The sequence below is a fragment of the Eriocheir sinensis genome, chromosome 11, assembly GCF_024679095.1.
Source record: "Eriocheir sinensis breed Jianghai 21 chromosome 11, ASM2467909v1, whole genome shotgun sequence".
NCBI classification, from domain to species: Eukaryota; Metazoa; Arthropoda; class Malacostraca; order Decapoda; family Varunidae; genus Eriocheir; species Eriocheir sinensis.
The window spans coordinates 4,522,854-4,550,609 of record NC_066519.1 but is presented as its reverse complement, the minus strand read 5'-3'; the positions used below and the strand labels follow the sequence as shown (position 1 = coordinate 4,550,609).

Here is a 27,756-nt window from a genome sequence, read left to right as displayed (position 1 = left end):
TGTGTTTTCCAAGTTCTAACAGCTTATCGCTATCTAAAGTCAAGAAATGTAGTTCCATCGGGCAGACAATGGGAGAATGCTTGCTTGGCCTCTGTTGATACAGGTAACATTCCAACCACGGTATCCTGGGAAGACCTCGGTCGGCTTGAAAGATTAAATAACATAAGTATTCGCCATCACCTCTACGGTTAACACGATCTTTGTTGAAGAGTCTGTAGCCATCTATGTTTTATTCTGAACTTATTTGTGGTGTCGATAAATGTTTCGGTTATAGCAATTACGTCAAAATGTTCTGTTAGAGCAAAACATTTCAGTTCATCGAACCGTTTCTAATGCTACGTGCATTGAAACTAAGGCCTTTCAAGTTATTTTGAGGCATGGTAATAGAGGTAGTGTTACTTGCGGGTTCACGAGAGAGAGAGAGAGAGAGAGAGAGAGAGAGAGAGAGAGAGAGAGAGAGAGAGAGAGAGAGAGAGAGAGCATGCAGTATTTTGGCAGGATTTCTCTCTCTCTCTCTCTCTCTCTCTCTCTCTCTCTCTCCCCCTGCCCCGCCCCGGCCCCGGCACAGGATGTGTGCACGGAGCTGCTGCGGGGCGGCATTACGTGACGTGTAACTTGAAAACAACAACAACAACAATGTAAATCAACACACTCAAAAAATATAATCGGTACAAATACAAACATTACAAACAGAATACCCACAAATGCAATCCCCACAAATACAATCACTACAAATACAGTCAGCACTCGTGAGTTTTGTGGCTTGTAGGTAACAGTCTGATTGCGTATCTTTGTAACATTAATGTGAGCGTGACGCCGACTGTTGTGTGCCTCGCCCACTGCTGACGTGCCCTAACCAATGCTCTTTCCTGCCGAGACGTGCTGTGTTGGCTAGAGTGTTGCTTTCATTACTTAAAAATATATTTAAGATAGATTGTTTCTGTTCTCCATAACACGGATCGCGTTGCCAAGGCCACGACACGGTAAGGCGCTCACAGCTTGAAAACAGAAGGCTTTTGGCGTGTCGGGTAAACAGAAGTGGCCGTGAAGGGAAGCACCACGAAGCCAGTGGGGCCAGAGCAGCACACCGACACACCGTTGCCTGCCAGCTGGCCGCGGCTGTAGTCACTCCTCTAAGAGCAAAGACTTGGAAGCTACCGGATGACAGGCAGGCCAAGAACACAAGAACAACACTTCTTGATCTTTTATTGGTAAAGTTAACAAACACAGCAACTTGTGGCTATAGAAGAACACACTGGTGACGGGCAAACTCCACTAACTTGTACCTTTAGGGAATGGGACAACAAAGCCTGTTTATTTATATAATACAGCACGCGCACAAGTATGCGGCACAGAGCGTCAAGCAGCAGCAAGGAGCAGATGAGAGAGATCGTTGTGACGGCCGTCCAAGAACACCGGCGAGGCGGATCAGGCGAGGCGGAGGACCACCGGATGTGATCACACACACACACACACACACACACAGACACACACACACACACAGACACAGACACACACACGCGCGCGCGCGCACACACACACACACACACACACACACACACACACACACACACACACACAGATAAATAGATAAATTTATTGAAGAGCCTTCATCTATTCTATCCTGTCCTATCACACGTAGATTACTAGTAGTAGCGGTAGTAAACAGACACCCTCGCCATAGACCACCAGGTCTTTTGGTGTCCGTTCTTCCTATGTATATTCCTATGTTTAACATTCAGTATATTATTATAAAACAGTAACACACCATGTGGTCCAATATGAATAACGCCAGAAACAAACGATGGAATAAAATCTAAACACGCAAACACATCAAACGCAAAACATAACAGGAACACCGAAGCTCACACACCTGCGTCATCTCCTCAACTCCCACACACACACTGCGTCTGAAACACACAAGGCACATAAAAGAGCCATGCAACGAAAAACACGAGACAACGTGAAACAGCAATAGCATTTGAAGAGGTAAAGCCTAAACAAGTTAAAACATATGAAATAAATGCCAGGAAATTACTCTCTCTCTCTCTCTCTCTCTCACACACACACACACACACACACACACACACACACACACACACACACACACACACACACACACACACACACACACACACACACACACACACACACACACACACACACACACACACACACACACACACACACACACACACACACTCACACACAAACATGCTAATCGGATATTCGGTGATGCATATAACATGGTGAGAATTATAGGAATAGCATTCCATTACATTGATAAAAAATAAAATATGGATATGATAAAACAATTAATTACCACTATGATCAGACAAAAAATGGAATATGCGGAGGCAGTGTGGTCTCCTTATAAGAAGAAACACATAAAGAAACTTGAAAGAATACAAAAGATGGCAACAAAAATGGTTCCAGAGCTGGAGGGACTGACATATGAGGAAAGACTTACCAACACTAGAACAAAGAAGAGGAAGGGGAGACCTAATTCAAATCTATAAATTATTGAGCAAAATGGGAGAAGCAGATAACGAGGAGTTACTACTAACAGAAGGAATTACCACCAGGAACACAAGAGGACATAGTAAAAAATTGAGGAAGGGAAGATGCTTGAGAGACAAAGAAATATAGCTTCCCGCAAAGAAATAAAGAGGTTTGGAACAGACTAAGTGAGGATGTAGTATCGGCGAGGAGTGTGCAAAGCTTTAAGGAAAAGTTGGATAAATGCAGTTACGGAGACGGGACCACACGAGCGTAAAGCCCAGGCCTTATAAAACTACAACTTGGTAAATACAACTAGGTAAATACACAACAAAAGCAAACATTACAACTGGCATAAAGCTGAACGGCAGCCACACCTGATCAGAGAAGCGTCCACATGAACTATGCACTGACTCAGGTGGCGCCTGACGGACACAACCGTTTCGCCTTGGTGCGCATCCTCAGCACTCACACTTTTATGGCAACATAGCTCTGAAAATATACGTCTAGGGGCTTTCTAACCTCCGCTATGCAGTTAACATCAAAATCGCAGAGAAACGAAATACATTATCTCTTATTGATTATGAACACCATTAATATTCCAGGAAAGTGAACGTAACTTACAATTTTGTGAATCTCAAAAAACGGTGGATTCCATCCGTCAATAAAAGTACCGACTTTGTACGACCGGTTCTCCCGCACGTCCAGGCGTAGCTCGCGGCCAACATCCCCGGGCCGCTCCTCTGTGCCCCCCCCCCCCCCCACACACACACATACACACTGAATTCATACACTCTGTGTGTGTCCGTGTTTGTTAACACAGTCTGTGTTTGTTCATACACTCTGTGTGTGTCCGTGTTTGTTCACACAGTCTGTGTGTGTCCCTGTTTGTTCACACAGTCTGTGTGTTTCCGTGTTTGTTAACACAGTCTGCGTTTGTTCATACACTCTGTGTGTGTCCATGTTTGTTCATACACTCTGTGTGTGTCCCTGTTTGTTCACACAGTCTGTGTGTTTCCGTGTTTGTTAACACAGTCTGCGTTTGTTCATACACTCTGTGTGTGTCCGTGTTTGTTCATACACTCTGTGTGTGTCCCTGTTTGTTCACACAGTCTGTGTGTTTCCGTGCTTGTTACCATAGTCTGTGTTTGTTCATACACTTTGTGTGTGTGCGTGTTTATTCACACAGTCTGTGTGTGTCCCTGTTTGTTAACACAGTCCGTGTTTGTTCATACAGTCAGTGTGTGTTCATGTTTGTTAACACAGTCTGTGTGTGTGTCCGTGTTTGTTAACACAATCTGTGTTTGTTCACACTGTCTGTGTGTGTTCGTGTTTGTTCATACAGTCCGTGTGTGTCTGTGTTTGTTCACACACTCTGTCTGTGTCCGTGTTTGTTTACACAGTCTGTCTGTATCGGTGTTTTCCGTAGTCTGTGGTATCTGTGATCGCGCCCCGTGTCTGAGGGCGGGGCTTGGCCTTTGTGAACACAACACACTCTCGTATGAAAGACTGTTTCTGGTTACCAAGTTTCAATATCTATTATTTATAAATCTGTTTTCGGCCCAAGAGGAAGCGGACACAGCCGATACGTGGGCTTCGGTGAATCACTGAATGGCGCACACATCGCCGGGCGCCTAAATGCCCTCGCTTTGCCGTCGCATTCCTGTACACACGGCGAGGAGAAACCCTCCTCCATCACCGAGCCCTGAATCCTCCTACTGGCGGTAGTGTGCGGGCACATATAACTCGTCGTAGATGGGCTCCTCTTCCTTCGTGACCCATGAGGTTGTGCCCTGGGGGGCGCGCCTCGGAGTTAGGTAATCATCATCATCGTCGTCTACATTCTTGGACTGGCGGGAGAATGCAGGCTTGGGTATTTCCTCGTAGATGGGCTCCTCGCCCTCCGTGACCCCTGAGGGTGTGCCCGGGGGGGCGCGCCTCGGAGTTAGGTAATCATCATCATCGTCGTCTGCATTCTTGGACTGGTGGTGATAGTATGCAGGGGCGGCTATCTCGACCCTGGGTGGTGCTGCGTGGTTGTTGTCGTCTGCAGCCTTTCCCCTGACGGCCCAGGAGGCGGCATGCCCAGGCCGCGGGGGTACGCGCGGATGCACCATGGGGACTCTGACCGGCTTCAAGCGGTTGTTGTAGTCTGCAGCCTCTCTCCGGACCGCCCAGGAGGCGGCCAGCTCGGGCCGCGGCGGTCTGGGCTGGAGCACCGTGGGGACCATGGGCGTCTCTTTGTGCTTGTCGCCGTCCACAGCCTGGCCGCCAACGCCCCAGCAGGCGGCCAGCCAGTTCCACGACTTCACGCGGAGCCTTCCCTTCCGAATACGCCTCTTTACCACGACCACCACACTAACACCACCAACAAGAACAATTATTACCACCAAGACAACCACCGCCGTGCCTGCCCCCGTCATTTTGGGGCTGGTGGTGGTTTGGGAGGTGGTGGAGGTGACGGTGATAATCTTCGGGACTTGAGGCTCGGCACATGTTATCGTTGAGAAACGTTGTTTTACGTTGTTTACCACACTGCATGGCTCCGGGTCCTCAAATCTCCACCTTGAGGGCCCCTTAGCCTCAAGATGAACATTCATGTCACCAGTGAAGTGGCCTACATGGTAGCAGTTAAGACTACACTCACCAGCATTTAAACCAAACAGAAGAAGGGGATTATTGTTCCTCCACTCTCGCTCTACATTTATCCACAACTGCCACCAGTCTGCGTCTTGAGGGAAGCAAGTGTTGTCCAGCGTGAACCAGGCAGCGCTCCGCCAGCCATCGCCCGTCGCCACGAGTTTGACGCCCTTGAAGTTTGGATCGGGATGCACGTACAAGACTTTTTGGTGGACATGCCCCCAAGTTTGCACGGTGGTAGTGTTCACCCATTCCTTAGCCAACGAGATGGTAGTATCGGCGGGGCAGCGCTGGTCCAGGGCGGGGCTGAGGGTGGTGGTGGTGGTGGTGGTGGTAGTGATATTGTTGTTGTTGTTGTTGGTGGTGGTGGTGATGGTGGTGGTGGGGGTGGTGGTGGTGGTAGGGGTCTTCGGGTCTAGAGGCGTGGTGCATTTTACCATTTTGTAGTCTCCTGATGGATTTTTTATGGTAGTGCATGGGTACGGGTCAGCAAATCTCAACCTTGAGGGCCCGAGAGCCTCAACATTAAGACTCAGGTCACCAGGGACGGGGCCTTTCACGGAACATTCAAGCTTACAGTCACCAATCGCTCCATAAATATCAAGACCATTGTTTTTGTTCAGCTTTCTCAGTACACCTGCCTTCAACCGCCACCACACTCCGTCGTGCTGAGGGAAGCAAGTGTTGTCCATTGTGAAGCTGATGGGGAAAGTCCATCCATCGCCCGCCACCACGATCAAGACGCCCTTGAATCCTAAATCAGGGTGCACGTACAAGACTGCTTCTTTGGAGTCCCATCCATCTCGTACAGTGGTAATGGTCGCCACTTCATTAGCCCCTGAGATGGCAGTTCTGGCGGGGCAGCGCGGGTCCAGGACGGGGCTGAAGTAAGCTCCGAGCGCCAGCAACGATGCCTTGAAAAGCAGCAGAAGTAAGGACAGCGTGGTGTTCATCGTGGCTCCCTGCGTGTGACTGTGTGTGTGTGTGTGTGTGTGTGTGTGTGTAAAGATAAGTCACCAGTTGAACATCCGTTGAAAATGTCACACACACACACTCTCTCTCTCTCTCTCTCTCTCTCTCTCTCTCTCTCTCTCTCTCTCTCTCTCTCTCTCTTAGAAATAATTATAGGGGAGTAACAGAGGACGGGCTAAGAATCTTCTATACTAACAGCAGGAGCCTCAGAAACAAGATAGACTTACTAAGGGGTGAAGCTTGTTCAGAAAATTTTGACATAATAGCGATCACTGAGACATGGATAGACACTGCCAATAGAAATTTTAGATCAGAATTTGAAATAACGAGTTATCAGATGTTTCACAAAGACAGAAGGGGCAGAGAGGGAAGTGGAGTTGCGCTATATGTTAAAGACTCACTTAAATGTTTAGTTAACAATTCAGTCACAACTAACATGGATTCAAAATGAGTTTGGGTGGACGTTTACAAAGGGAAAGAAAAACTGGCTCTAGGAGTTCTGTACAGGCCACCCAACCTTAACAGGCAGGACACGAGTATATTACTACAGGAGATTGACATGGCGAGTAGGAGTGAAAATGTCAGCGTAATGGGGGACTTTAATTATAGGAATATAGACTGGGAAGACCTAGTGGGTGACCTGGAAGCCGAGGATTATCTTGAAGTTATACAAGATAATTTCCTTAAGCAGGTAGTTACTGAGCCTACCAGAGGAGATAACATATTAGACTTAGTCCTAACTAATAATGGAAACTTGCTACATGAGCTGGAGGTGGGCGGAGAGTTAGGAAATAGTGACCACAGAACGGTTCGTTTTAGCTTAGACTGGGCGGTAACCCGCGAACCAAACCCAGTGTTAGTGCTAGATTTCAGAAGAGCAAATTACGAGGGGCTTCGAAGACATCTTGAAGGGGTAAACTGGGATAATTTAGGGATTCATGAGGGCCAGAATTGCGGATTGAAGAGCCAGGAAAACCAGGTAGAAATGTCTTACAATAATTTAGTTAGGGTAATAGTAGAGGGGCAAAGACACCATATACCACAGCGAACAGCGTGGAGTAAAACACGAGATAAGGTTAAAGAAGGGAATTTATCAGAAAATAAAGAATGGTGAAACACATGTCAGGGGCCGGTATGTCGAACTATCTAGATTAGTGAAGAAAAACACCAGGATAGCAAAAAGGAATTATGAGATCAAAGTAGCAAATGAGGCGAAAAGTAATCCTAAGGGCTTCTTTCAGATGTATAGAACAAAAACAAGGGAGAAAATTGGACCGCTGAAAACAAACACAGGGGAGCTAGTAGAATATTACGAAAATATGAGCACATTGCTGAACGATTACTTCCTCTCAGTATTCACACAAGAGGATCGAACGACTATTCCGGAAAGGGTTCAGGTGTACGAGGGCGGGATGGCGATAAACTGAGGGATATAATCATTACCAGGCAAATGGTTCAGGATAAGATAGATAAGCTTTAAAAGAATAAGTTACCAGGTCCTGACGGGATATTTCCGAGGGTATTAAAGGAATTAGGTGATGTACTCAGTGACCCACTAACTGACATCTTTAAGATGTCGGTAAATACTGGTTATGTGCCCAGCCTATGGAAAGTAGCTAATGTGACGCCGATTTTCAAGAAGGGGGACAGGTCAGCTACTTCAAACTATCGCCCAGTTAGCTTAACATCGGTTATAGGCAAGATGCTGGAGTCCATAATAGCCAGGAACATTCGGGAGCATCTAGAGAAACATAGCTTAATTCACGACTCGCAGCATGGGTTCACTAAAGGTAGGTCATGCCTCACCAATCTCTTGTCTTTCTACAATAAAGTATTTGAGGCGGTAGACAGAGATGAAAATTATGATGTAATCTATCTTGTACATCATCTTGTACATCATGACTTATGTGTGAAGTAAAACGAGGTTACTTGGTTTCTGTTTACAAAGTTCCAAGTGGAAAAACAACTTAATTGTGAATTCAGTGTATATTTTTCTGGAGTATTGTGTTTACTGAGTGAATTGGTAACCAATTTGTTGCTATTTATGTCTTGCTTGAAGATATTCATCATTGGATTCAAAGCTATGGTATTAATGTGCAATAGTCGTCATAACAAAATACGTAGTAATTAATTATATATGTCAACCTATTTACTTTCCTGAGATCATGGTATGACCACTGAAAAACATAGCTTTTTTATCTTGGCTCCATTACAAGTTCAGTATATAATTACTCATATATTCAATAAAGTAGTGAAATCCAGTTTTCAGCATCTTTTATTATTATGCCAATTAGCACTCAGCTTGCAAACACGCTTAGGTTTATGTTGTCAGCTTGGGTCGGATTTAGATGATCACTTTACCAAGTGACCTAAGATTACTCAATGCTATCATATAGGTATACTACATCTTTGATTGTGAGTGCATCAGAGAGCACTGGAGAGCAGCATGAGTCTAATTAGGTGCTAATGAATATCCTGCCTGCATCACAGACTACATAAAATGCTAATATGATCTGTGCCTAAAGCTGCTATAACCTAATGATGGTATATATATATATATATATATATATATATATATATATATATATATATATATATATATATAGAGAAATATATATATATATATATATATATATATATATATATATCTATAGATATATATATATATATATATATATATATATATATATATATATATATATATATATATATATATATATATATATATATATATATATATATATATATATATATATATATATATATATATATATATATATATATATATATATATATATATATATATATATATGTATGCGCAAGCCACTCCCGGTGAGGTATATATGGGAGGTGAGAGGGGAGCTGAAGCCCTCCAAAGACCCTTCCCATGTCCTCACTAACCGTTTCCCTATTGTCTCACCAACACCGGAGAGTAGTTCAGCATGCTCTCTAAAGACAGATCCTCTCTTTATCCACACCACACTACATTCTCACAACATATACACCTTTTCCCAAAATTAAAATTTCAAATGGCGCACATACACCAAGCCTCAGAGTCCCCGCCTGGGGACCTAAATTCCCCAGGAGGACTCCCTTCTGGCTGCCGACCCGAGAGGTGTCTTGATAACTCCTCGAACCTCTTTCTTCTCAATTTCTGCAACATTCGCGGTCTTCGCTCTAATTTTCATTCTGTGGAACATCATCTCTCCTCCTCTAAACCTCACCTTCTCTTCCTTACCGAAACACAGGTTTCTGAGGCTACTGACAGCAATCTCTACTCTGTTCCCTCCTACTATCTCTATCCAAAATTTCAATCCAAAGCTGGATGTTGCGCCTACGTGCGCAACGACATCACTTGCTCTCGTGCCCACGACCTTGACTCTTCTGAATTTTCCACCATCTGGTTAAGACTTCACTGTCATTCTATTACTAAATACATCTGTGCTGTTTATCTCTCACCTAACTCTACCAACTATGTAAAATTCTTTGACTATTTGAATTCTAAAGTGGAGCACATCTTGACCCACTCTCCCTTCGCTGAAATCTCCATCCTAGGAGATTTCAATGTTCACCACCAGCTTTGGCTTTCATCCTCTTTCACTGACCATCCTGGTGAACAAGCCTACAACTTTGCTATCCTCAACGACCTAGAGCAGTTGGTCCAGCACCCTACACGTATTCCTGACCGTCTTGGAGATCGGCCCAACATTCTAGACCTCTTCCTTACCTCAAACCCTTCTGCTTATTCTGTCAAACTGTTCTCTCCGTTGGGCTCCTCCGATCACAATCTTATTTCTGCATCCTGTCCTATCGCTCCTGTACACCCTCTGGACCCACCGAAGAGGCGATGCTTCTGGCAGTTTGCTTCAGCTCGGTGGGACGACCTGAGGATGTACTCGTACTTTTCCGATGTCCCGTGGAATGATTATTGCTTCCAGGATAGAGACCCCTCTGTGTGTGCTCAGCGCATCACAGAGGTGATTGTCTCTGGAATGGAGGCATACATTCCTCGTTCTTTCTCTACTCCTCACGCTAAAAAGCCTTGGTTTAATCACGCTTGTTCTCGTGCTGTCAATGATAGAGAGGTAGCTCACAAAAGATACCAGAGCCTTCAAACTAATGCTAATTATGAACTTTACATTTCTGCCTGAGATCGTGCCAAATCTATTCTCCGACTAACCAAAATTCTTTCATTAATAGAAAATGTCAAAACCTTGCTTTCTCTAACTCTTCCCGTGACTTCTGGCATCTAGCCAAAACATCTCCTCCAACTTCACTTCTTCATCTTTCCTCCACTCCTCAGTCCTGACGGCAACACTGCCGTCTCATCTATCTCTAAGGCTGAACTCTTCTCTCAAACTTTTCTAAAACTCCACTCTGGACGATTCTGGGCATATTCCTCCTACTCATCCCCCCTCTGACTCCTTTATGCCTGTTATAAAGATTCTTCAAAATGATGTTTTCTATGCCCTCTCTGGCCTCAATCCTCAGAAGGCTTATGGACCTGATGGAGTGCCTCCTATTGTCCTTAAAAACTGTGCCTCCGTGCTGTCACCCTGCCTGGTCAAACTCTTTCGCCTCTGCCTGTCAACATCTACCTTTCCTTCTTGCTGGAAGTATGCCTTCATACAGCCTGTGCCTAAGAAGGGTGACCGCTCCAATCCCTCAAACTACCGTCCTATTGCTTTACTTTCTTGTCTATCTAAAGCTTTTGAAACAATCCTTAACCGGAAGATTCAAAAGCACCTTTCCACTTCTGACCTTCTATCTGATCGCCAGTATGGGTTCCGGAAGGCTCGTTCTACTGGTGATCTCCTAGCCTTCTTAACTGACTCTTGGTCATCCTCTCTTAGCCGTTTCGGTGAAACTTTTGCTATTGCGCTGGACATATCAAAAGCTTTTGATAGGGTCTGGCACAAATCTTTGCTTTCTAAACTACCCTCCTACGGTTTCTATCCTTCTCTCTGTACCTTTATCTCCAGTTTCCTTTCTGACCGTTCTATTTCTGCAGTGGTAGACGGTCACTGTTCTTCCCCTAAATCTATTAACAGTGGTGTCCCACAGGGTTCTGTCCTATCTCCCACTCTTTTTCTGTTGTTCATTGATGATCTTCTTTCCAAAACGAACTGTCCTATCCATTCCTACGCCGATGATTCCACTCTGCATTATTCAACTTCTTTTAATAGAAGACCCACCCTTCAGGAACTTAACGACTCAAGGCTGGAGGCTGCAGAACGCTTAGCCTCAGACCTTACTATTATTTCCGATTGGGGCAAGAAAAACCTGGTGTCCTTCAACGCCTCAAAAACACAGTTTCTCCACCTATCCACTCGACACAATCTTCCTAACAACTATCCCCTATTCTTTGACAACACCCAGCTATCACCTTCCTCAACACTAAACATCCTCGGTCTATCCTTAACTCAAAATCTCAACTGGAAACTTCATATCTCATCTCTTACTAAATCAGCTTCCTCGAGGCTGGGCGTTCTGTACCGTCTCCGCCAGTTCTTCTCCCCTGCACAGTTGCTGTCCATATACAGGCGCCTTGTCCCCCCTCGTATGGAGTATGCATCTCATGTGTGGGGGGGCTCCACTCACACAGCTCTTCTGGACAGAGTGGAGGCAAAGGCTCTTCGTCTCATCAGCTCTCCTCCTCATACTGATAGTCTTCTACCTCTTAAATTCCGCCGCATTGTTGCCTCTCTTTCTATCTTCTATCGATATTTCCACGCTGACTGCTCTTCTGAACTTGCTAACTGCATGCCTCCCCCCCTCCCGCGGCCCCGCTGCACTCGACTTTCTACTCATGCTCATCCCTATACTGTCCAAACCCCTTATGCAAGAGTTAACCAGCATCTTCACTCTTTCATCCCTCACGCTGGTAAACTCTGGAACAATCTTCCTTCATCTGTATTTCCTCCTGCCTACGACTTGAACTCTTACAAGAGGAGGGTATCAGGACACCTCTCCTCCCGAAACTGACCTATCTTTCGGCCACCTCTTTGGATTCTTTTTAGGAGCAGCGAGTAGCGGGCTTTTTTTTATTAATGTTTACTTTTTTGTGCCCTTGAGCTGTCTCCTTTGCTGTAAAAAAAAAAAAAAAAAATATATATATATATATATATATATATATATATATATATATATATATATATATATATATATATATATACATATATATATATATATATATATATATATATATATATATATAACTGTCTGCCCTAATGTCCCTGGCACTTTTGAAGTCCAAATGACGCCCCTGATTGTAACAAAGTATTTTGTAACACCCACGACTGGGTGCCGGTGCAAATCTCCTCATTAAACACCGTGAAATTAATCAAGGGAACTCAGAAAAATCCGAGTTAGAGAGTGCTGGCTGTAGGGATTGAACCAGTGACCTTCGACATACAAAGCCATGTCTCAGTCAGTCGAGCCAATAAACGTAAAGGTAAAGTTGGGGCAAACGCTGTAGCAGCGCGTGGCCTCGGTGCTCATCTCCTTAACATTGGCCCTTGAGCCTGTGGTGGTAGGGAGCCCATTACCCAGGGACACAGGGCCAGTGTGACATCCGGGTTACCACAGTGTCCCCAGGTTTCCCCAGGTACCCAATTATCGACCAGCCCGAGAGGGAGGATGATCAGCTGTGTGAGCTGCACGTCGACTGCCCGGGCCAGGATTCGAACCTGGGCCCGCGGAGTAGAAGCCAAGCACGCTGACCACTAGACCACGGAGGCGTATTGGAGCCCAATCTCAAGTGAACCCACTCACAATGGCACGCAATTTTTTTTTCTGGTAAATTTTGTGCTTTGAATGAATTTGCTAACCATTTCTGTCGAAAAACAGCAGGGATTTTTTTTCACCCCTTCCACCCTAACCTCCTCAGAAAAGAAAGTGACAAAATCATAGCCTTGTGGCAGTAATATTCAGCCCCAGCATCAAAAAATTATACTGCTGCCCTATGAAAGGCATCTCTTAACTCCGATGAGGTAGGTGGTGACTGTGGTGGAGCAGCTTCATTGTCATCCCTTGCAGTGGCAGGTGTCATTGGGCCAGCAGATGATGAAGCAGTGGCAGGTGTCATAGGGCCAGCAGATGATGAAGCAGTGGCAGGTGTCATAGGGCCAGCAGATGTTGAAGCACTGGCAGGTGTCATAGGGCCAGCAGATGTTGAAGCAGTGGCAGGTGTCATAGGGCCAGCAGATGTTGAAGCAGTGGCAGGTGTCATAGGGCCAGCAGATGTTGAAGCAGTGGCAGGTGTCATAGGGCCAGCAGATGATGAAGCAGTGGCAGGTGTCATAGGGCCAGCAGATGATGAAGCAGTGGCAGGTGTCATAGGGCCAGCAGATGTTGAAGCAGTGGCAGGTGTCATAGGGCCAGCAGATGATGAAGCAGTGGCAGGTGTCATTGGGCCAGCAGATGATGAAGCAGTGGCAGGTGTCATAGGGCCAGCAGATGTTGAAGCAGTGGCAGGTGTCATAGGGCCAGCAGATGATGAAGCAGTGGCAGGTGTCATAGGGCCAGCAGATGTTGAAGCAGTGGCAGGTGTCATAGGGCCAGCAGATGTTGAAGCAGTGGCAGGTGTCATAGGGCCAGCAGATGTTGAAGCAGTGGCAGGTGTCATAGGGCCAGCAGATGTTGAAGCAGTGGCAGGTGTCATAGGGCCAGCAGATGATGAAGCAGTGGCTGGTGTCATTGGGCCAGCAGATGATGAAGCAGTGGCAGGTGTCATAGGGCCAGCAGATGTTGAAGCAGGGGCTGTTGCCGGAGCAGCTGATGGTATCTTTTCCACAAGTAATGAACAATGTGCTGGGATGGTCTCTAGCAATAGAGCAGCGGGGCTGAAAAAAAGGATCATATCTTAGTCATGATTAATGCATGTAACTTAAATAGGTAGTTGAAGAACAAGGGTCTTAAATGTGAAATATTACTTATTAACAGAAATATTCCACTATTTGTTATTGGTTGTAAAGTAACTGGCCGATAAATTGTGTATCTACAAAGCATATGAATTTAAGAGTGATTAACAAATCGTTTTAATGAGAATATAAAAGTTTTTGCTTCAAACATACAGGCCTGTCAATATTTCACTGCTGCTTGACTGCTGCTGCTGCTGTCCTATCCCTTGCACATCATCAGCTGTGTCAATGCTGAATGGCTCTGGTACCCCTTTGAATACATGAGACGAGCAGCCTATGATGTCATACACCAGTTTATCCACCACAGTTAATTTCATAGTTATGTAGGCGCCTGCACATCTGCGGTGCCACACATGTGGGGCACTCAGGTGCGGAGGGGAAATGTCATTGTTATGAAGGGGCAGGGGTAAACCAGTGTATGCTGTGAAGCCTTGGTGTGGAAGTTCCCTGTCTGAACTGTGCAGCTAATCCCCCGTACAGTGGGGGCAGTGAGGGCCTTTTTTACTCCCTCAGGGGCTGTGCAGCTGAGAGAGTGGTGTACATGACTGTGAATGTGTGAGTGAGTGTGTGCCTGTCTTGGCTAACACCCTTCATTGGGGGAAGACAGTCAAGGTATTTAGATAGATTGATAGTCATTGACAGATGAACATTAAAAAAAAAAAAACTATCAAATATGCAGTTCACTGCTATGAACTTATTAACTTTAAGCTGAAATAAAGGGATTATTTGTGATCAGTATAGCTGCATTCTGTGAGCACACACAAAAAACTAACTAATAAAAGTTTTACATTTAAAAACATAACAACTCAAAAAAATTACCAGTCTGCCGCTGCTCATTCTCGTACTTGGCAGTGCGAGGCTTTGATTTTTGTTGTACATTTCACCAACGCCTCTCACAGTCATCCTGCGTACGGGGTCCACTCCCAGGGAAGGCACTGTTAGGGTATAAATGTGAAGTGAGTTTCTTAATAGTTTGACTATGGCATGCTATTTATTTCCCATACCTTCTCCAATAACATTTGATACATGCTGTGATGGAAATTCTAAATCAGTACCGGTATTTTATTTACATGCATCATAAGACATTAACTTTTTAGTTGTTATGAACATGGCTATAAATACTACTTTTCATTACCTACTTTTCTAAAATGCTTTTCTCTAAGTAAGATGATATTACACAATACTGCTATACAAAAATATTCAAAGCATTAACCTTAATTCCATTCTTTTGAGTACTTCTAACCTAACATTATATCACCAGAAACTGTTTGACCAATGCAATCAAAATAATATTTTAATCTTACTATACCATTCTCATCAAATCTACATAATTCGATATAGTATTAAAATAAAATACTTGTAAAAGTGTTCAGAGTCTGGCATGCCCTCTCCCCCCAAAAAATCTAAATAGAGAATGAATAAAATAACAGGTAAATATAACTTAACTCTCTTCTACTAGCCCCCTTTCCACCCTAACAAACTTGGGGACCTACCATGTTAGGTTAGGACGTGTTAGGTAGGACAGGTTTAGCAAGAGTTGGTTTAGTTATGTTAGATTGTTGAGGGAGTAGGGGTTGCAGCAGAAATGGTCATGATGATGCTATTCACGTGGAGCAGTAGGAAGAAGTATGTTCTGTTTGGAAACGCTGTGGTTGTGTTCGTATACAAAAATACCCATTTAGGTTAGGTTAGTTTGCAAGTTACTTGAATCATGAATAATTATGTGAATATGTAACAAAAAAATATAAGCATTAACCTTAATTTCATTATCTTGAGTATATTCCAATCTAACATTATATCACCATAATATGTTTGACCAATGCTATAAATATCCTATTTTAATCTTAATTTACCATTCTCATGAAACCTACCTATTCCCATATAGTCTTGACATAGAGTACTTCTAAAAGTGTCCATAGTCTGGCATGCCTAGCATCCACCCCCCACCCCCCAAAAAATAAAAATAAATAAATAAAGAAAGAATAAAATAAGAGCAAATATGCCTTAACTATCTATACCAACCCACTCTTCTCCCCCAACAAACTTTGGGGACCTGCCATGTTAAGTTATGATGTGTTCGGTAGGACGGGGCAGGTTTGGCATGGTTAGGTTAATGAACAGCGTGAAGCAGCACTAACAGCACCGTGCCCCGCCCCGCCCTGTATGCACAGGTTGCGTGTGTTTACATGACACATCTCTTAGCTTATGGCGTGGTGCTGTCGTTGGGCAAAGTGGGTGGTTTCGGAGAGCCGGCAGAGCGCCGGCTACAAGGGGTCCTGTGACGCCCCTTTTACTTCCTGAGTGAACATAAGAACATAGGAGTCTGGAAGAGGCCGGTAGGCCTGTACGAGGCAGCTCCTCTGAACCTAAGCTCCCGTGTATCTAACCCCACCTAATATCGCTGTCCATGAATTTATCTAATCTATTTTTGAATGTGACAATTGTATTGGCACTCACCACATAACTGCTAAGCCTATTCCACTCATCCACCACCCTTTTTGTAAATGAATTTTTGCCTATGTCCCTGTTGAATCTGAATTTATCCAGTTTAAACCCATTACTTCGTGTCCTACCCGGTTCTCTTACCAACAAAACCTTATGAATGTCTCCCTTATTAAGGCCCTTCATCCATTTATAAACCTCGATCATGTCTCCACGCACCCTTCGCCTTTCTAGAGAATGCAAGTTTAACTGTTTCAGTCTTTCCTCGTATGGCAAGTTTCTCAACCCCTGAATCATCTTAGTCATCCTCCTCTGCACTGGTTCTAGCATTTTGATATCCATTCTATAGTAAGGTGACCAGAACTGAACCGCATAGTCAAGATGAGGTCTAACTAATGCTAAATATAGTTTGAGAAAGACTTCAGCGCTTCTGTTGCTTACGCTCCTTGAAATAAATCCCAGTACCCTATTTGCTCGAGTTCTAGTTTGAATGCATTGTGCCCTTGGACGGAGATCAGAGCTCACTAAGACCCCTAAATCCCTCTCGCACCGAGACCTGCTTATGAGAGTGTCATTTAAGCAATAGTTATGAGAGGGGTTGTTCCTACCTACACTCAGAATACTGCACTTCCCTACATTGAACTCCATCTGCCATATATCCGCCCAGTCATACAATCTGTTTAGTTCATCCTGGAGAATAATAGCGTCCTGATCCGACTCAATTACTCTACCGATCTTGGTATCATCTGCAAACTTACTGACATCACTACTAATTCCTATATCTAAGTCATTGATATAAATAATAAACAAAAGTGGACCTAATACCAAACCTTGTTGGACCCCACTCGTAACACATCCCCAGTCAGATCTTTTACCATTGATTTGCACTCTTTGCTTCCTATTGTTAAGGCCTTGACCCAGTTCAAAACTTTACCCTCAACTCCGTGAGCCTGTAATTTATGCAACAGTCGTTGGTGAGGAACTTTGTCAAACGCTCTACTAAAATCAAGATGGATTACATCATGATTTTCATCTCTGTCTGCCGCCTCAAATACTTTATTGTAGAAGGACAAGAGATTGGTGAGGCATGACCTTCATTTCGTGAACCCATGCTGCGAGTCGTGAATTAAGCTGTTTCTCTAGATGCTCCCGAATGTTCCTGGCTATTATGAACTCCAGCATCTTGCCTATAACCGATGTTAAGCTAATTGGGCGATAGTTTGAGGCAACTGACCTGTCCCCCTTTTTGAAAATCGGCGTCACATTAGCTACTTTCCATAGGCTCGGCACATAGCCCGTATTTACCGACATTTTAAAGATGTCGGTTAATGGGTCACTGAGTACAGCATCTAGTTCCTTTAATACCCTCGGAAATATCCTGTCAGGACCTGGCGACTTGTTCTTCTTAAGCTTATCTATCTCATCCTGAACTACTTGCCTGGTAATGATTATATCCCTCAATTTATCGCCATCCCCGCCCTCGTACACTTGAACCCTTTCCGGAAAAGTCGTTCGATCCTCTTGTGTGAATACTGAAAGGAAGTAGTCGTTCAGCAATGTGCTCATATTTTCGTAATTTTCTACTAGCTAATACTTACACTCAAAGTTGACGAGGATAGCTATTACTCTTAATAAATTGAAACTATTAACTTTGATGGTAACTTTAAGGGTAAAAGTTAATAGTTCGTGAGGATACGGGCCCTTGTCTGTTATGTACACATTTTGCCACATACGTCACCGCCATAACCAAGCACACGGCACACACACCGCCACAACGCACAGCCCCCATGCAGCCCTCGCCTCCATCCTGTGGGCTTCTGTGCATACAGCCCCCATCAGTCCTGTATCTATGTACTAAGAGGTTGCCAAAAAACGACTCTTACATTACAGCAGCAGGCGTTCACAATTACAGCCTCCAGTCACCAGTGTGCACGGTGCAGCACTCAGGCCTCCATGGCATGGCGCGGCAGCCATACTGACTTGCTACATGCCTATATATATATATATATATATATATATATATATATATATATATATATATATATATATATATATATATATATATATATATCTCTATATATATATATATATATATATATATATCTATATATATCTATATCTCGATATATATAAATATCTCTCTATCTATCTATCTATATCTCTATATATATATATATATATATATATATATATATATATATATATATATATATATATATATATATATATATATATATATATATATATTTATATATATATATATTCATGGTTTTTAAAGCCCTGCCTTAGTTTATTAGGGTATTATTATTATTATATTATCCCCATACATCGCTTACTATTCCTGCCAGACAAATTCAGAGACAACCAGTGAAAAGTAGAAAAAAAACTGGCTGACTATTATCATTATTATTATCATCATTCTTATTATTATAATTCTTCTTCAGTTCTCCTTCTTCTTATTATCATTATTGTTATTATTATGATATATCTGCATGATACTTCAGTCACTTAACGATGAAATCGGTGTTCTACATAAAATGATAATAATAATACTAATAATAATAATAATAAAGCCCCAAATACACTGCCGAATTTTGGCTCACGAATGTGCGCGAATATGCAAGTCATCCTGTGTCGCGAACAAGTTCGGCATCTTTCTTGCCTGTTCTTGGCCGTTCGGGGATATGTCTGCGTCCACCACACGACTTTTGACAGTTGGTCACGACCGCCACGAAAGTTTCATGTTGCATGAAAAATTCGCGGCCGTTCGCCGAATGTGCACGAATGTAAAATGGACGCCGAATTGTCGCCGAAATGTCGCCGACATGTCGCAGACAATTCGGCGTCCGATTCGCGGTGTTCGGCGAATTGTCGCCGAATTTTGACCGTTGAAATTTAAATTTTATTGGGAAATTTGTCGCCAACATGTCGCCGACTATTCGGGGACATGTCTCCGACATGTCGCCGAATGGCCAAGACTATTCGGGGACATGTCCCCGAATATTCGGCGAATTAATCACGACGCGGCAATCGGGTCGCGGTGGGAGGTGTAAACGGGGGTCTGTCTATCTATCTATCTATCTATCTATCTATTTATGTATTATATTTCTCTCTCTCTCTCTCTCTCTCTCTCTCTCTCTCTCTCTCTCTCTCTCTCTCTCTCTCTCTCTCTCTCTCTCTCTCTATATATATATATCTATATATATATATATATATATATATATATATATATATATATATATATATATATATATATATATATATATATACACGGAATAAAAGAATACTATAATAATAAATAGTAAACAAGAAAATATGAAAAACAAGAAGAATCATGAATTAATAAAATAGGTATGGAACTAACATTTTAATTTATTTCATAATTAATTTACTATTTATTACTTTATTTATTTCTTAATATCATTATTCTGCCATTATTTAACCTTTGTTTCATTTTCAGTTATTTAAATTTATTTCTTCTTTATGTTACTGGTTTATTTATTAATATTACGTAAACATTCATTCATTCTAAAATATTTTTAGGAAAGCAAAACAAAAACAAGCCACATTTATACATTTTATTACACATACTATCATACATATTACCACACATATTACCACACATGGTATTTACTCGCCCACAATTCTGTCCTGCCAGGCACTGCTCCCCGGGTGTTGTAGAAGTCCATGAGGTAGGCGCGGATTCCCGTGCTTATATATGCCACATGGGCATCAGATGATCAGCTGTCAGAAATCTTGGCACTGCCAGAGAATTGTCCCCGACATGTCACCGACACTTCGGGGACATGCGAAGACAATTCGGAGACTTGTCGCCAGTTATTCCGCGACAAAAAAAACGTTAAAATTCCAGATTTTGAGCACGGTGACATGGACGCCGAATAGTCGGCGACATGTCTCCGAACTGTCCCCGAATTGTCTTGAGCATTCGCCGACATGTCGCCGACATGTCGCCGAATGGTCATGAACTGTAAGAATCCTGGTCATGTCGGCGAACCGGTCGCCGAATTATTTCACAAACTGATTCGGCGTCAGGTTCGTGGCCAAAATTCGGCAGTGTATTTGGGGCTTAATAATAATAATAACAATAAAAATAATAATAATAATAATAATAATAATAATAATAATAATAATAATAATAATAATAATAATAATAATAATAATAATAATAATAATTATTATTATTATTATTATTATTATTATTATTACTATGATAATAATACAAAAGCATGCGACGAAGATGTTTCCATTACGAGCTTGTTTTGTTTCCGTCACGCACTTAGGCGTCTCCCCTCTCACCTACCTACGATACCGTTCAGAGAAATTCATGCTGCAACAAACAATTACATTCCAGCTCTTAACATCACATGATAAATTACAGTTCTTTAGCTTCAACATTATGCAAAAATATGTTCTTTATAGTAAATAACATCTCTGCTACAAGCAAAGCAATTCATCTGCTCCAGTCATATGAAACACAAGGCACCGCCACTCACGGCATCACGCGTGGCTGGAGCTGGATAATCTAAACTCCAACATTATCCACAGCGGCATTAGCCTATATATGCCGGCATGGCTGGAGATCTGGGGAGCGGGGGCCCGGGAGTCTTGTCTCCTTGTGGGGTTCTTCCCACACACGTCTACAAATGAGTATGGCAACAAATGGTGGCTCCCAAATGGACCATTTTGGGGGCGGCGGGCCCCTTTGTTGGGGGCCTTGGGAGGCGTTTTCTTATATGACCCCAACACCCCTTCCCTTAGATACGTCACTGAATTTATCCATTAGACTTGAGCCTGTATCAAGGCACCCCCCTCAGGCTGTCACCCGGGCCGGCCCGCCCCCCCTTACTACGCCACAGAGAGAGAGAGAGAGAGAGAAAGAGAGAGAGAGAGAGAGAGAGAGAGAGACCATGCAGTATTTTGGCTCTCTCTCTCTCTCTCTCTCTCTCTCTCTCTCTCTTCCACCCCTTGCCCCCTGCCCCGCCCCGGCCCCGGCACAGGATGTGTGCACGGGGCTGCTGCGGGGCGGCATTACGTGACGTGTAACTTGAAAACAACAACAACAACAATGTAAATCAACACACTCAAAAAATATAATCGGTACAAATACAACCATTACAAACAGAATACCCACAAATGCAATCCCCACAAATACAATCACTACAAATACAGTCAGCACTCGTGAGTTTTGTGGCTTGTTGGTAACAGTCTGATCTTTGGCGTATCTTTGTAACATTAATGTGAGCGTGACGCCGACTGTTGTGTGCCTCGCCCACTGCTGACGTGCCCTAACCAATGCTCTTTCCTGCCGAGACGTGCTGTGTTGGCTAGAGTGTTGCTTTCATTACTTAAAAATACATTTAAGATAGATTGTTTCTGTTCTCCATAACACGGATCGCGTTGCCAAGGCCACGACACGGTAAGGCGCTCACAGCTTGAAAACAAAAGGCTTTCGGCGTGTCGGGTAAACAGAAGTGGCCGTGAAGGGAAGCACCACGAAGCCAGTGGGGCCAGAGCAGCACACCGACACACCGTTGCCTGCCAGCTGGCCGCGGCTGTAGTCACTCCTCTAAGAGCAAAGACTTGGAAGCTACCGGATGAGAGGCAGGCCAAGAACACAAGGACAACACTTCTTGATCTTTTATTGGTAAAGTTTACAAACACAGCAACTTGTGGCTATAGAAGAACACACTGGTGACGGGCAAACTCTACTAACTTGTAGCTTTAGGGAATGGGACAACAAAGCCTGTTTATTTATATAATACAGCACGCGCACAAGTATGCGGCACAGAGCGTCAAGCAGCAGCAAGGAGCAGATGAGAGAGATCGTTGTGACGGCCGTCCAAGAACACCGGCGAGGCGGAGGACCACCGGATGTGATCACACACACACACACACACACACACACACACACACACACACAGACACAGACACACACATGCGCGCACACACACACACACACACACACACACACACACACACACACACACACACACACACACACACACACACACACACACACACACACACACAGATAGATAGATAAGTTTATTGAGGAGTCTTCATCTATTCTATCCTGTCCTACCACACGTAGATTACTAGTAGTAGCGGTAGTAAATAGACACCCTCGCCATAGACCACCAGGTCTTTTGGTGTCCGTTCTTCCTATGTATATTCCTATGTTTAACATTCAGTATATTATTATAAAACAGTAACACACCATGTGGTCCAATATGAATAACGCCAGAAACAAACGATGGAATAAAATCTAAACACGCAAACACATCAAACGCAAAACATAACAGGAACACCGAAGCTCACACACCTGCGTCATCTCCTCAACTCCCACACACACACTGCGTCTGAAACACACCAGGCACATAAAAGAGCCATGCAACGAAAAACACGAGACAACGTAAAACAGCAATAGCATTTGAAGAGGTAAAGCCTAAACAAGTTAAAACATATGAAATAAATGCCAGGAAATTACTCTCTCTCTCTCTCTCTCTCTCTCTCTCTCTCTCTCTCTCTCTCTCTCTCTCTCTCTCTCTCTCTCTCTCTCTCTCTCTCTCTCTCTCTCTCTCTCTCTCTCTCTCTCTCTCTCTCTCTCACACACACACACACACACACACACACACACACACACACACACACACACACACACACACACACACACACACACACACACACACACACACACACACACACACACACACACACACACACACACACACACTCACACACAAACATGCTAATCGGATATTCGGTGATGCATATAACATGGTGAGAATTATAGGAATAGCATTCCATTACATTGATAAAAAATAAAATATGGATATGATAAAACAATTAATTACCACTATGATCAGACAAAAAATGGAATATGCGGAGGCAGTGTGGTCTCCTTATAAGAAGAAACACATAAAGAAACTTGAAAGAATACAAAAGATGGCAACAAAAATGGTTCCAGAGCTGGAGGGACTGACATATGAGGAAAGACTTACCAACACTAGAACAAAGAAGAGGAAGGGGAGACCTAATTCAAATCTATAAATTATTGAGCAAAATGGGAGAAGCAGATAACGAGGAGTTACTACTAACAGAAGGAATTACCACCAGGAACACAAGAGGACATAGTAAAAAATTGAGGAAGGGAAGATGCTTGAGAGACAAAGAAATATAGCTTCCCGCAAAGAAATAAAGAGGTTTGGAACAGACTAAGTGAGGATGTAGTATCGGCGAGGAGTGTGCAAAGCTTTAAGGAAAAGTTGGATAAATGCAGTACGGAGACGGGACCACACGAGCGTAAAGCCCAGGCCTTATAAAACTACAACTTGGTAAATACAACTAGGTAAATACACAACAAAAGCAAACATTACAACTGGCATAAAGCTGAACGGCAGCCACACCTGATCAGAGAAGCGTCCACATGAACTATACACTGACTCAGGTGGCGCCTGACGGACACAACCGTTTCGCCTTGGTGCGCATCCTCAGCACTCACACTTTTATGGCAACATAGCTCTGAAAATATACGTCTAGGGGCTTTCTAACCTCCGCTATGCAGTTAACATCAAAATCGCAGAGAAGTGAAATACATTTTCTCTTATTGATTATGAACACCATTAATATTCCAGGAAAGTGAACGTAACTTACAATTTTGTGAGTCTCAAAAAACGGTGGATTCCATCCGTCAATAAAAGTACCGACTTTGTACGACCGGTTCTCCCGCACGTCCAGGCGTAGCTCGCGGCCAACATCCCCGGGCCGCTCCTCTGTGCCCCCCCCCCCCCCCACACACACACACACACACACACACACACACACACACACACACACACACACACACACACACACACATACACACTGAATTCATACACTCTGTGTGTGTCCGTGTTTGTTAACACAGTCTGCGTTTGTTTATGCACTCTGTATGTGTCCATGTTTGTTCACACAGTCTGTGTGTGTCCGTGTTTGTTAACACAGTCTGCGTTTGTTCATGCACTCTGTGTGTGTTCCTGTTTGTTCACACAGTCTGTGTGTTTCCGTGTTTGTTAACACAGTCTGCGTTTGTTCATGCACTGTGTGTGTCCATGTTTGTTAACATAGTCTGTGTTTGTTCATACACTCTGTGTGTGTCCGTGTTTGTTCACACAGTCTGTGTGTGTCCGTGTTTGTTAACATAGTCTGTGTTTGTTCACACACTCTGTCTGTGTCCGTGTTTGTTTACACAGTCTGTCTGTATCGGTGTTTTCCGTAGTCTGTGGTATCTGTGATCGCGCCCCGTGTCTGAGGGTGGGGCTTGGCCTTTGTGAACACAGCACACTCTCGTATGAAAGACTGTTTCTGGTTACCAAGTTTCAATATCTATTATTTATAAATCTGTTTTCGGCCCAAGAGGAAGCGGACACAGCCGATACGTGGGCTTCGGTGAATCACTGAATGGCGCACACATCGCCGGGCGCCTAAATGCCCTCGCTTTGCCGTCGCATTCCTGTACACACGGCGAGGAGAAACCCTCCTCCATCACCGAGCCCTGAATCCTCCTACTGGCGGTAGTGTGCGGGCACATATAACTCGTCGTAGATGGGCTCCTCTTCTTTCGTGACCCATGAGGTTGTGCCCTGGGGGGCGCGCCTCGGAGTTAGGTAATCATCATCATCGTCGTCTACATTCTTGGACTGGCGGGAGAATGCAGGCGTGGCTATCTCCTCGTAGATGGGCTCCTCGCCCTCCGTGACCCCTGAGGGTGTGCCCGGGGGGGCGCGCCTCGGAGTTAGGTAATCATCATCATCGTCGTCTACATTCTTGGACTGGTGGTGATAGGATGCAGGCGCGGCTATCTCGACCCTGGGTGGTGCTGCGTGGTTGTTGTCGTCTGCAGCCTCTCCCCTGACGGCCCAGGAGGCGGCAAGCCCGCGCCGCGGCGGTACGCGCGGATGCACTGTGGGGACAATGGGTGGCTTCACTTGGTTGATGTCCGCAGCCTCTCCCCTGTTGGCCGAAGAGGCGGCCAGCCCGCGCCACGGCCGCATGTGCGGGAGCACCTTGGGGACCATGGGCGTCTCCTTGTGGTTGTCGCCGTCCACAACCTGGCCGCCAACGCCCCAGCAGGCGGCCAGCCAGTTCCACGACTTCACGCGGAGCCTTCCCTGCCGAATACGCCTCTTTGCCACGACCACCACACTAACACCACCAACAAGAACAATTATTACCACCAAGACAACCACCGCCGTGACTGCCCCCGTCATTTTGGGGCTGGTGGTGGTTTTGGAGGTGGTGGAGGTGATGGTGATAATCTTCGGGACTCGAGGCTCGGCACATTCTATCGTTGAGAAACGTTGTTGTACGTTGTTTACCACACTACATGGCTCCGGGTCCTCTAATCTCCACCTTGAGGGCCCCTGAGCCTCAATATTAACATTCATGTCACCAGTGAAGTGGCCTTCACCATAGCACTGGAAACTACACTTACCAGCCATTAATTTAAACGTAAGAAAGGGATTAACGTTCCTCCACTTTCGCTCTACATTTATCCACAACTGCCACCAGTCTGCGTCTTGAGGGAAGCAAGTGTTGTCCAGCGTGAACCAGGCAGCGCGCCGCCAGCCATCGCCCGTCGCCACGAGTCTGACGCCCTTGAAGTTTGGATCGGGATGCACGTACAAGACTTTTTGGTGGACATGCCCCCAAGTTTGCACGGTGGTAGTGTTCACCCATTCCTTAGCCAACGAGATGGTAGTATCGGCGGGGCAGCGCTGGTCCAGGGCGGGGCTGAGGGTCGTGGTGGTGGTGGTGATGGTGGTGATGGGTGTATTGGTGGTGGTATTGTTGTTATTGTTGTTGTTGGTGGTGGTGGTATTGTTGTTGTTGTTGTTGTTGTTGTTGTTGTTGGTGTTGGTGTTGGTGGTGGTGGTGCTGGTGGGGGTGGTGGTGGTGGTATTGTTGTTGTTGTTGTTGTTGTTGCTGGTGGTGGTGGTGGTGGTGCTGGTGGGGGTGGTGGTGGTGGTATAGGTGTTGTTGTTGGTGGTAGGGGTCTTCGGCTCTGGAGGCTTGGTGCAGTTTACCGTTATGTAGTCTCCTGATGGATTTTTTATAGTAGTGCATGAGTCTGGGTCAGTAAATCTCAACCTTGAGGGCCCGAGAGCCTCAATATTAAGACTCAGGTCACCAGGGACGGAGTAATTAAGGGGACAATGAAGTTTACAATCACCAATCGCTCCATAAATATCAAGAGCATTGTTTTTCTTCATCTTTCTCAGTACACCTGCCATCAACCACCACCACACTCCGTCGTGCTGAGGGAAGCAAGTGTTATCCATCGTGAAGCTGACGGTTACAGTCCAGCCATCGCCCGCCACCTCGATCAAGACGCCCTTGAATCCTAGATCAGGGTGCACGTACAAGACTGCTTCTCTGGAGTCCCACCCATCTTGTACAGTGGTAATGGTCGCCACTTCATTAGCCCCCGAGATGGAAGTTTTGGCGGGGCAGCGCGGGTCCAGGGCGGGGCTGAGGGAAGCTCCGAGCGCCAGCAACGACGCCTTGAAAAGCAGCAGGAGTAAGGACAGCGTGGCGTTCATCGTGGCTCCCTGCGTGTGACTGTGTGTGTGTGTGTGTGTGTGTGTGTGTGTGTGTAAAGATAAGTCACCAGTTGGACATCCGTTGAAAATGTCTCTCTCTCTCTCTCTCTCTCTCTCTCTCTCTCTCTCTCTCTCTCTCTCTCTCTCTCTCTCTCTCTCTCTCACACACACACACACACACACACACACACAGAGACACACACACACACACACACACACACACACACACACACACACACACACACACACACACACACACACACACACACAGAGGTTTGTGTGTTCTGACGGAAAAAAATTTAATAACACACACACACACACACACACACACACACACACACACACACACACACACACACACACACACACAGGTTTGTGTGTTTTGACTTGGAAAAAATGTAATAGCGATTTGTTTGTTTGTTGCTATATAACACAAATTTCTGCGTGGCCCAGAGAGAGAGAGAGAGAGAGAGAGAGAGAGAGAGAGAGAGAGAGAGAGAGAGAGAGAGAGAAAATGTTTTGACTGTTAAAAGGTTCCAGTTAATTTAATAAATTTAATAGTTTATATTTTTTATCATTTCCATCCAAGTCTGAACTCGGGAAAAAGAAATGTTTCAGCACAGTCATTCGTCAGCGGCCCGTAATGTTGACCAAACCGGTTCTGTGTGATTCGCCGCAGC

The 27,756-nt window shown here is 44.6% G+C and overlaps 1 protein-coding gene and 1 long non-coding RNA gene across 9 annotated transcripts; one reads left to right on the top strand and one right to left on the bottom strand.

Annotated features, from left to right (window-relative positions):
- Positions 1-1,189: 1,189 nt before the first annotated feature.
- On the bottom strand, positions 1,190-27,076 carry LOC126996794 (uncharacterized). Its single transcript, XM_050857656.1, has 2 exons — positions 24,048-27,076; positions 1,190-3,021 (listed from the first exon to the last, which is right to left on the bottom strand). The coding sequence occupies exon 1, from the start codon at positions 27,074-27,076 to the stop codon at positions 25,040-25,042; it is 2,037 nt and encodes a 678-aa protein (XP_050713613.1). The 3' UTR covers positions 1,190-3,021; positions 24,048-25,039.
- On the top strand, positions 13,035-13,882 carry LOC126996795 (uncharacterized). 8 transcript variants are annotated; one of them, XR_007751608.1, is made up of 4 exons: positions 13,035-13,227; positions 13,264-13,551; positions 13,588-13,803; positions 13,840-13,882. It is a non-coding gene; the product is annotated as an uncharacterized LOC126996795 (long non-coding RNA). The 8 variants fall into 8 exon arrangements; XR_007751609.1 differs by having other exon boundaries at positions 13,300-13,515; positions 13,552-13,803; positions 13,840-13,880; XR_007751607.1 differs by having other exon boundaries at positions 13,264-13,479; positions 13,552-13,803; positions 13,840-13,880.
- Positions 27,077-27,756: the final 680 nt, after the last annotated feature.